Below are 11,713 nucleotides of genomic sequence, written 5' to 3' on the forward strand. Positions count from 1 at the left end.
CCTTTTGATGGTTCAAATTACAAACGTTGGCAAGAGTGGCTTATACTGTGGTTAACACTATCGAGAGTGATCCATGTGAAAGAGGGTAAGCCTGAACAATTCTCTCCAGAGGAAGGGAGTGCGTTCAATGAGGCTGATATCCTCTTTCGAGGCTTGATCATTAGTGTTCTCAGTGATAACCTGGTGGATTCTTATATCCGGCTGCCAACTGGCAAAGCATTGTGGGATGCTCTTGAGGCTCAATATGGAGTATCTGACGCCGGGAGTGAGTTGTATATCATGGAGCAGTTCCTTGAGTACAGGATGGTCGAAGACCGTTCTGTAGTGGAACAGGCTCATGAAATACATACTCTGGCAAAAGATCTCAAAAATTGCAGCAAAGAGTACCCATGTGTGTTACCCAATAAGTTTGTGGCTGGAGGTATAATCTCTAAGCTGCCACCTTCTTGGAGGGACTTTGCTACTTCTCTAAAACACAAGAGACAGGAGTTCACAATAGATGGACTCATAGGGACTCTTGATGTTGAGGAGAAGGCGAGAGCAAAGGACATACGTGGGAAAGGAGTTGTTAGTGCTTCAAGTGCCAATCTTGTTCAGAAAAACAACTCCCACAAGAACAAGAAAAAGCCACCGCAGAACCAACCAAAGACTAAGAAGACAACCACTTTTAAGAAAAAGAAGAAGACGGGAGCTTGCTATGTGTGCGCTAGTACGGATCACTTTGCTGCAAAGTGTCCGAACCGCAAAGGCAACGACTCCGCCAATATGGTTATTAGCGAGCCTGGAGGAACATCAGGGTACGGTAATTTATTACCTACTGTTCTTTCAGTCTTTGGTTCACCCGAGTGGTGGGTTGACACTGGTGCTAATATTCATGTTTGTGCTGATGCTTCTTTGTTCTCTTCTTACCAGACCGGCGGGACTTCCTCCTTGCTGATGGGGAACGGATCACATGCGCGTGTTCTTGGTGTTGGTACGGTAAATCTGAAGTTTACTTCGGGGAAGACCGTGCAGCTGAAGAACGTACAGCATGTCCCCACCATCAAGAAGAATTTAGTCAGCGGCTCTCTACTGTGTAGAGATGGTTTCAAATTAGTCTTTGAGTCCAATAAATATATCTTGTCTAAGTTTGGTACTTTTGTTGGAAAAGGTTATGAAAGCGGAGGTTTGTTCCGTCTTTCTTTGTCAGATGTTTGTAATAAAATTGCATACAATGTTATTAACGTTGATGAAACAAATGTTGTTTGGCAAAAGTGAGTGTGCCAATAACCAAGAAACGTAAGCTTGGACCTAAAACTGTGGATTGTATCTTTCTAGGTTATGCTATTCACAGCGTTGGATATAGATTTTTAATAGTGAAATCTGGAGTACCTGACATGCATGTTGGTACTATAATGGAGTCCAGAGATGCTACATTTTTTGAAAACATTTTTCCCATGAGAGATGAAACAAGTTCATCTAGACAAGAGTTCATCGAGGATGATGGCTCTGCTGAGCCGATAGAACACAATGAACATACACTTGTAGAAAATCCTGAGGAGGATAACAATGATGCTCCGAGAAAGAGTAAGAGACAAAGGACTGTAAAGTTTTTTGGTGATGATTTCATTGTATACCTCATAGATGATACACCCAGAACCATTAAAGAGGCATATTCATCTCCTGATGCTGACTATTGGAAGGAAGCAGTAAGGAGTGAGATGGATTCTATTATGTCTAATGGAACCTGGGAGGTCGTTGAACGTCCTTATGGATGTAAACCGGTTGGATGCAAGTGGGTGTTCAAGAAAAAACTCAGGCTAGATGGTACTATTGAAAAGTACAAGGCTAGGCTTGTGGCCAAGGGTTATACCCAAAAAGAAGGAGAAGATTTCTTTGACACTTATTCACCAGTTGCCCGATTGACCACAATTCGGGTGTTACTTTCCCTGGCAGCCTCTTATGGTCTTCTCGTTCATCAGATGGACGTTAAGACGGCTTTCCTCAATGGAGAGTTAGAAGAGGAGATCTATATGGATCAGCCGGATGGGTTTGTATCAAAGGGTCAAGAAGGAATGGTTTGTAAGTTGTTAAAATCTTTATATGGTCTCAAGCAAGCGCCTAAGCAGTGGCATGAAAAGTTTGATAGAACTTTGACCTCTGCCGGCTTTGTTGTGAACGAAGCTGACAGATGTGTGTACTATCGCTATGGTGGGGCTGAAGGAGTGATTTTGTGCTTGTATGTGGATGACATACTGATCTTTGGCACTAGCCTTAATGTGATTAAGGAAGTCAAAGAGTTTTTATCTCAAAATTTTGAGATGAAGGATCTGGGAGAAGCTGATGTTATCCTTAATATAAAATTGGTAAAAGAGATCAATGGTGGGGTGATTCTTACACAGTCTCACTATGTGGAGAAGGTGTTAAGTCGCTTTGGTTATAGCGACTATAAACCTGTCTCAACACCATATGATGCCAGTCTAATTCTTAGAAAGAATAAAAGGATAATGCGAGATCAGCTGAGATATTCTCAGATCATTGGTTCATTAATGTATTTAGCGAGCGCTACAAGACCTGACATCTCGTTTGCTGTAAGCAAACTGAGCCGGTTTGTTTCAAACCCGGGAGATGATCATTGGAAGGCTCTTGAAAGAGTAATGCGCTATCTGAAGGGGACAATGAACTATGGAATTCACTACACCGGGTACCCAAGGGTACTAGAAGGGTATAGTGATTCAAATTGGATTTCTGATGCTGATGAGATAAAGGCCACAAGTGGATATGTGTTTACACTTGGTGGTGGAGCTGTTTCCTGGAAGTCTTGCAAGCAGACCATCTTAACGAGGTCAACTATGGAAGCAGAACTCACAGCATTAGATACCGCCACTGTTGAGGCTGAGTGGCTTCGTGAGCTCCTTATGGACTTGCCGATAGTTGAAAAACCGTTACCGGCAATCCTAATGAACTGTGACAATCAAACGGTAATTGTCAAGGTGAATAGTTCAAAGGATAACATGAAGTCATCTAGACATGTGAAAAGGCGGTTGAAATCTGTCAGAAAATTGAGAAACTCCGGAGTTATAGCCCTGGACTATGTTCAGACGGCTAAAAATCTGGCAGATCAGTTTACAAAGGGTCTTTCACGAAATATGATAGACAATGCATCTATGGAATTGGGCTTGAGACCCACGTGAGTCATTCTATAGTGGAAACCTGTCCTATGTGATCGGAGATCCCGTGAATTAGGATGGTGAAACAAACTAAAGTCTGACTGTGAGAAGAGAACCTTTGTGAAAAGGGCTCATTCCGTGTATAAGGTGCATTTCTCTTCTAATCTGTATGGCAGGTTGGTCTATACCTTAATGTGTGCCAGGTGGTTTCTTTTAAACAAATGAGTTGTTTTCTTGAAACAAAGATGTTGTCCTACAGAACATCTGAAAGGAACACACCTATATGAGTTTGACCACTGGTCATGGTCTATGAGAATTGGGTATTCTCTAGAAACTCATGAAGGGCCTGGAGTATGACTTATAAGCTCCAAACCGCGGGGATGCTTATGCAGCCTAGTACCAGTGTAGGGCTCTGGTCAAACTTGTTTGCACAAAACTGGCAATTCAAGGCATAGTCCATTGCACAGTTGTGAATAAGTGTAGCCTTTGTCCTAGATGGAAGTTCAACTTAACAGTCTCTGTCGAATACTGGTATATCAATGAGGGAATGAGGGTATTTCTAGTGTGGCTTGAATTTCTTGGTGGGGATTGTTGGAGTAATGGGCTTGGCCCATTCATTCTAAAACATTAAAAGAATTTAAAGCCCACTATTAATGCTAGGGAATCAATGCTTAATTCCGTATCGGGAATTGAGGAGGATCTCAATCGACTTAAAAGGTGGACTTCGTGTACACCACTTGTGAAGCCGGTAAGAGGAGGACGGTGAACCACACGCGCGCGCGCGCTCGCTCGCCTCGCCGAGCCGGGCCGGGCCGGGCCGGGCCGTGGCCGTGGCCGTGGCCGTGGCCGTGGCCGTGGCCGTGGCCGTGGCCGTGGCCGAGGCCGAGGCCGAGGCGAGGCGCGGCGCGGCGCGGCGCGGCGCGGCGCGGCCGGCCGGACGGGCGGTGCGGTGCGGTGCGGTGCGGCGTGGCGCGGTGCGATGTGATGGCTATTTTGACGTTGACAGCAATTAATCGTGCGATTAAACGTGCAATTAAATCTGTAATTAATGGCCATAACCGCATCACCTAAATGACTCTGATGGTGTCCAGGTTCAACGATCCTGAGCACCTGAGTCACTATATAAGGAGTGCCATTCCCCTCATCCATCCTGCACAGAGCACTGAGGCAACTCGGCTCCTCTCTTCTCCCTCTTCAGTTGCAACAACTGAGTTCCCCAACGCTAATTTCTGCGCGCACAGAATTAGCGTGAGCAGGCCTCCGAAACCTTGCTCGCCTTGAGATCCTGCACGGGATAGGCGGGCAATCAGGTTTTTGGGTAACGCTTTAGCGTGACTGCTCAAAAATACTAAGGCTTTGCCCGATTGTACGACTACTTTCTGGTGGACGAGCCGAACGACTACGTCGACTACATTCTGGTGGCCGAACGACTACGTCGACTACATCTTGGTGACCGTTCGCGGGACTGCACTGCGAACTTATTCCTGCACCGATTTAGTTCGACTACTTCGACTGAGGCCAACCGAGTAGATGTCTACTCCAGTTGGTAACAGCGCAGCTTATTCCTGCACCGATTTAGTTCGACTACTTCGACTGAGGCCAACCGAGTAGATGTCTACTCCAGTTGGTAACAGCGCAGCCAATGCCTCCGGCAACGGCCCCGCTTTAGGGTACTCCCTGAAACTTTGGTTATTTATATTGTTTATGCTTATATGTGTGATAAGTATAAACATGTTCACATATTTTATTTTACTCCTTAAAGTCATAGAAATATTGCTAGTTTATACATTTAATTTTGGAATTAAAATATACCGAAAATTGCCTAGATTTCTAACAGGAGATGTCTGCATACCAGGTGTAAAATTGATTAAAAAAAACAAGTTTGAAATCAGTTTGGAAAGATGCATGGTGTAGCATGGGCCCTTTTCCAAAGCACAAAACACAGATGGACCTAGTATTCCAGTCACTCTTGATTTTCTTCTGAAATTAATATTCCATCTGGTCGATAAGAAGGTCCATATTCAGTTAACATTTCTTGAAGATCGATTAACAGCAGCAGCGCGTCAGGGCCTCAGGAGCCACATATACGAGATGAAATCGCATCATGGGCCGTTATGCACCTGCCGAGTTGAGGCCCGGAAATCCAATTCAGTGCTCCCACGTGGGCTGAAAGTGATCGGGTGCTCTAGTCTAAGAGGGGGAGGGGGTAAATTAGGCTCTCTAAAAACTTAGACCTATAGCTCCAACTAGTTTTCACAAAACTTAAACTAAAACATGCTATCTAGATGTGCAACTACGTTGTTCTAGTGTGAAAACCATATCCCAAAAGAGTTCAGCAACATATAGTCTTTCCTATCAAGAAACTATTCTATGAAAGTAAAGGCACACAAATTGCTAGTAAAAATGCGGAAGCTTAAAGAGAGGGATAGGAGATAGCAAACTCTTGATGCGGGTGTTTATCCCGTGGTTCGGTTAGCCACAAAGGCACACCTACATCCACGCTGTTGTAGCACTCACTAAGAGTATTGCTACTCGGCCACCAAGTCTCTTCCGTGAACACAATCACGGTCACCTTGGCCCCGGGTTCCACTAAGGAGCTTCTCCACAAAGGATGGGGGTCTCCACGTCCCCCGCACAAAGTGTCGTCGCCGCTCCACACCAAGTTGGAGGGTCGATGACGTTGCCGGCGAGCTTCACGCTCCAAGGTGCCGGTGCATCAAGCTCTTGTTTTGGTTCACTAGAGAACCACAGCACAAAGGCTCAAGACCTTGCAATCACACTCACTAAGAGCTAATCTAGCACTCACACTTTACAAAGCTAGTGCTATAAGCTAAGGATATGATCTATGACCTCTTGTATGGCTTGGAGATGTTCTTAGATGTGTATGAGGTGTCTTGGGACTCCAGCAATCTTCAAATGGCCGGTGGTGAGGCGTATATATAGGCCACCAAGTCTTGTAGCCGTTGCACCAACGGTCAGCAGAATTCTGCGTATCACCGGTTGAACCGATGCCTCTGGCAGGGGTAGCGTCGGTTCATCCGGTCACTCACAACCCAAAGTAGCCGTTGAGCTTCTGACAGCTGACGTAGTGATCACCGGTTGAACCGATGCTTTGTACCGATGCATCACCGGTTCATCCGGTGCTTAAGAATCTTCTCCTGGGCGCTGACGTCATTACACCGATGGTATGCGCCGATGCCTCACCGGTTCAGCCGGTGCTGAAGACTTGTCTCTTGCGCGGCTTGCATCGTCTCTGGAACATAGGACGCCCAATGCACCGATGCCCTTTTTGACCCGTCGGTTCAACCGGTGCCTATAGGCTGGCTTGGCTTCGATTCCCTCCTGCACCAAACATCAAGGCGTCGGTTCTTCCGACAAGCGTCGGATGCACCGATGCTTAGGCATCGGTTCTTCCGGTGCTCCTGATCCGAAGAGCTTTCAGGGCGCTGCCCTGAGACCCGCGAGGGGCGGCTCCCCCTCGACCCCCGTCCGCTAACCGGGTAGCGGAACCCCCGTAGGGGCTGCCCTTCGGGTCTTGCTACGTCTATTTTCTCTTTCTCTTTGTCATCACTTGAACCTAAAAGTCTGAGAATGATCATCTTAACAATCATATTAGTCCAAGTGTTGTGTTGTCATTCGATCACCAAAATCACTCGAAATGGCATAAAATGGTGCCATGTTCGTTACATGGGCCTACCAACGACAGCGTCATAATCATCCGTGGACCACACACATCCCGCAGTCCCTCATTCCTTTGCATTTCCACTCGCTCTCGTTTGTTCTCTTCATTTCCAGATTTTCTTTTCTCTTTTCCATCATGTTTTTTTTCTGTAGCAGGAACTGCGCCATGTAAATAATTATTTGCAGCGTAACATGTTTGAATTAGGGCACGTTTTTTTTTGTGGGTGGCTCTGCACAGTTCACGGCGGTGTTCGTCCGTCCTTGACGATTTTACTTGAGGCAACAAATGTGGTATATATAATATATGCATCATGCATTCATTGTCTTGCATTTCGTGCAAGCCAACTCCCTTTCTTGCATGTTTCAGCCTGGTTTTGCAAAAAAAAAATGCAAAGCAACAAATTAAATTAAATGAATGTGATTCAAACAGATATTTGGATTCAAGATTCCAGTAAGCTCTGTGCGTTACGCCTTTCGTAGTACTAGAGGCAACATCAAGTAGCATTTCCTTAACTTTATTTGTAGATTATAAGAAATATGATTTCTCGATGAAAAAAAAACAGATCTGAGATGGATATATGCAGCCACTCGTTCGACGAATTAACAGTAAAGATATTTGCAGCAATATAGGAAACTCAAGTATAGAGAGATCATGCAATTTAATTTCTCGTAGCTGATCATAATCCATGGCATCCATTATCTTTTTATTCGAGCCCTGGGCAGTCGACGGGGGAGCGTTCACTTTTACTTTATTCGACGATATATATGATCACTGAGATCTAGATCGATGCTACATACTGGAGTCTGGAGGATCAGAGAGCTCAGCGAACCGCAGCACTCGAGGCAGTACGCTCATGGGGGAGGGCTGTCTAGCGGCTTAGCAGGAGGCCGAGGTGACCGCGAACGGGTACTGGCCGGCCTCGCTTTGGTACGTGAACATGACGATGGGTTGGTTCATGGTCATTTGGTCACCGTTGTTGACGAGGCACTCGCTCTCGCTGATGCGCCTGAAGTCGTTGTCGCGTGGCGTGACGTCGCGGAAGTCGTCGCCGATCCCGGCGCAGGAGACGGTGACGTTGGACAGCACTATACCGTCGACCGATGTGTTGGAGATCTCCACGCTGAAGGTCCGGCGGCCGAAGTGATCTCCAGGCACAGGACCCTCGTCTTGCTGACGGATTTGCACGTCTTCTTCGCAGTCGTGGGGTGATGCTGCTGCAGCTGCTCCGCCGGGGCACCCAAACCTGCAGCTGGGAGGCAGGCAGGCATTGTTTCAGTCGCAAATAAGGAAAACCATCGAAGCATGCGAGGCCGAGACATGACGAATTGACGACGAACGCATGAACTGGAGCGAGCAGGCTGCAGGACTTAGCTTGCATGTGTATACATGCCATCAGTGGCTAGGAACAGGAGGAGCAGGCTGACGACCACCATAGCGGCAGCTCTCTGGAAGCGCCCCATGGTCTCTCTCCCCTCGATCTCTCTCGACCAGAGCTCAACGCTAACCTGACGAAGGCTTGCTACTTCTCCTTTCAGTTTCAGGGTGCAGGTTCTTGCGCGACTCGTTGCGCTCTATATATACTAGTCGTCTCGCGTAAGCACCCGTGGATCCTTCTCCAAATTACCACGCGCGCCACTGAGCAACCAACTGTGCTAGCAAACAAAAGAATGAAACTGCCTGCTCCAAATAGCACTGAGAACGTTGTAGAATTTCCTGCCCAGGTTGCCGTTTCAGGGGTTCAAGATTCAACCGCTCTCTGTAGTATCGTCAAGTGGTTGGCGCTACAAAGTCTATCAGCTGCATGATAAATCTGTCCTTGCGCCAACTGCAAGCTACAGCTGCACAGAGCAGTTGGTGCTGCAAATCCGCCATGTATTCTTGGCTTGTGCAATGCTGCTAATAAACGCGTAATGTAGTTCTACACTAGTTTAGTTGAGATATCAGGGTGCCATGATGATCGACAAGTCCGTAACCAACAGATAGAATGCATCATGTTGATATCATAGGCGTGCAGGGGAATCAAGCGATTCCTGTTTAAGCTTTATCCTTGATTCCATGTACTGGTTTTGTTTTGTGTGGCTTGTGCAAGCAGTTTGGTTTCATTTAAGCTTGATTTTTTTAAGAAAAGGGTTCGTTTTTTATTGACATATAGAACTCTTACAACCAAGCCCCTAACCGAGAACAACCCCTGAAAGAAAATAAAGTACATATAAGTTCAGTAAAGGAGCATCCGGTGCCCGTCACCGTCCCTGCCATAGCTTGGTTATTCTCCATCTCCCGCAATGAATCCAAAGCTTCGGGCCAATTACCGATTCGATGAAGAGTCTTCGAAATCTTAAGCCCATTGTATGTCAAGCCCCCCCCCCCCCCCCCCCCCCCCCGGCCAGCAACCCACCTCCACCACCGCCTAGACAGCCGGTGGCCAGCGCCGTCCCTAGCAACCCGTTCCCTGAAGTCTGACCGTCGGAGCTCAATAAGGAAGATGAACAGGGGCGAGGGTGCTCTATGCGATTAAATGGATTCATGGATTCCACTCGCATATGGGAGGAATAATTTCCTGGCAGTTTCAGGCGCCGCATGTATGAGATAAAACCGCATCATAGGCCATAATTCACCTGCCGAATTGAGGCCCAGAAATCTAATTCGGTGGTGTTCCCAGCTCGCAGATGCCCATTTCTTCCACATCATCATGGGTCTACGCAACAACAGCGTTTCATCAACTCTAATCCAATTCCCCCTCCCAAAAAAAAAATCAACTCTAATCCAATTCTCTCTCGTATTTTCTCGTAACCCCCCCCCCCCCCCCCCCCCAACAAAAAAAACCTGCATCATGGTTTTCGTAATAAAGACCGCGCCATGTCAAGAATAAATGACTTATTCGCACCATAACACATTTGAATCAGGTCACTTTTTTTGTGTATTTGCGTGGTTCTCTGCACAGTTCACTGCGTTTTTCGTCCGTGATTTTATTTGAGGCAACAAATGTGGCATATATGCATCATGCTCTTGCGTTTTGTGCAGGCCAACTCCTTTCTTTTTGCAGGTTAAGTTTGGTTTTGCAGGAAAGTGCAAAGCAACAAATGAATGGGATTCAGATAGAGGTTTGGATTCAGATTCCAAAGCAAGTTCAATGGGTTACGTCTTCCATAGAGGCAACATCAAGTAGCAGTTCTTCAATTTAGATTAATATAAGAAGTATAACTTCTTGATGCCAAAAAAAAACAGATCTGAGATGGATATATGCATCCACTAGTTCAACGCACAAACAGTAAAGAGATTTGCAGCACTCGAGTAGGGCGCAGAGAACACTTCAGTTCGTAGCTGTGTTGATAATCCATCATCCATGCACACGGTACATCCATCTTTTTTTATTCAAGCACTGGAACCTTATTTAACACTCACTGAGAGATCGATGCTACATCCTGGCGACGATCAGAGAGCCCAGCACCGCACGTAGTAGTGCGCTCATGGGGGAGGGCGGCTTAGCAGGCGGCCGAGGTGACCCTGAATGGGTACCGGGAGTGGCGTTCGTACTGGAACATGACGGACTGGGCCGGGATCAACTGGCCCCCGTCGTTCACAAGGCACTCTCCCTCGCTGATGCGCCTGAAGTCGCTGGGGGGGAGGACGACCAGGTCGACGCCGTCGAACCCGGCGCAGTAGACGTGGACGTTGGACAGCACGCGGTCGGGGACCGATTTGTTGACGATCTCCACTTGGAAGGTCCGGAGGCCGGACTGATCTCCAGGCACAGGACCCTCATCGTCCTCAATAAATTCCACGTCGCCTTCGCAGAAGTGGAGCAGATCCTGTGGCTGACGCTGCTGCAGCTTCCTCGCGGGGGCGCCCAAACCTGCAGGTAGCAGGCATTGTTTCAGTCGCATATAAGGAAAACCATCGAGGTATGCGAGGCCGAGATCATAGTTTGCGTGTGTATACAATTACATACCATCAGCAGTGGCAAGGAACAGGAGGAGCAGGCTGACGACCACCACAGCAGCAGCGCTCTGGAAGCGCCCCATGGTCTCTCTCCGTCTCCCCTCGCTCTCTCCGGATCAGAGCTCAACGCTAACCTGACGAATGTCTTGCTACTTCTCCTTTCAGTTTCAGGGTGCAGGTTCTTGGGCGACTCGTTGCGCTCTATATATACTAGTCGTCTCGCGTAAGCACCCGTGGATCATTCGCCAAATTACCACGCGCGCCACTGAGCAACCAACTGTGCTAGCAGACAAACGAATGAAACTGCCTGCTCCAAGTAGCACTGCGAACGTTGTAGAATTTCCTGCCCAGGTTGCCGTTTCAGGGGTTCAGTTCAACCGCTCTCCGTAGTCACTCTGTAGTCGGGTGGTTTGTGCTACGAAGTCTACCAGCTGCATGATAAATCTGGCCTTGCGCCAACTGCAAGGTACAGCTGCAAATTGTTGGGCAGTTGGTGCTGCAAGGTACATGATGCACATTGTTGAGATATTTAGGTTCCGTGGTGGTAAACAAATCCGTAACCAACAGATAGAATGCATCATGTTGATATCAACCGCGCATGCGAATTAAGCGATTCTGTTTAAGCTTGATCGTTGATTCCATGGACTTTTTTTTGAGGGGGGTGCACTGGTTTTGTGTGGCAAAGCAATATGTCTCCGAGCTACAGTAATTGGCACCCCGGAAAAAACTAAGGGAGGGCCAAGGGGCATGCTTGCCAAAACCCAGCCTTTTTTTCATTTTTATATTAAAAAAATAAAATTTCAAAAATATATGTCGAATAGGGAAATTTTCAAAAATGGGTGCCTGTCGCCTATCCAGTTGGCGACAGGACCTAAATGTAAAAAAAATTTACATTTAGGTCCTGGCGCCCAGGGTGCATTAAATAGTGAACTTGTAAAATTGA

At 47.1% G+C, this 11,713-nt stretch overlaps 1 protein-coding gene across 1 annotated transcript; it reads right to left on the bottom strand.

Annotated features, from left to right (window-relative positions):
- Positions 1-10,108: 10,108 nt before the first annotated feature.
- On the bottom strand, positions 10,109-10,947 carry LOC120692746 (TPD1 protein homolog 1B-like). Its single transcript, XM_039976130.1, has 2 exons — positions 10,781-10,947; positions 10,109-10,684 (listed from the first exon to the last, which is right to left on the bottom strand). Exons 1-2 carry the CDS (start codon positions 10,851-10,853, stop codon positions 10,314-10,316), a joined length of 444 nt encoding a protein of 147 aa, XP_039832064.1. The 5' UTR covers positions 10,854-10,947; the 3' UTR covers positions 10,109-10,313.
- Positions 10,948-11,713: the final 766 nt, after the last annotated feature.

Source organism: Panicum virgatum, chromosome 9N, assembly GCF_016808335.1.
Source record: "Panicum virgatum strain AP13 chromosome 9N, P.virgatum_v5, whole genome shotgun sequence".
NCBI classification, from domain to species: Eukaryota; Viridiplantae; Streptophyta; class Magnoliopsida; order Poales; family Poaceae; genus Panicum; species Panicum virgatum.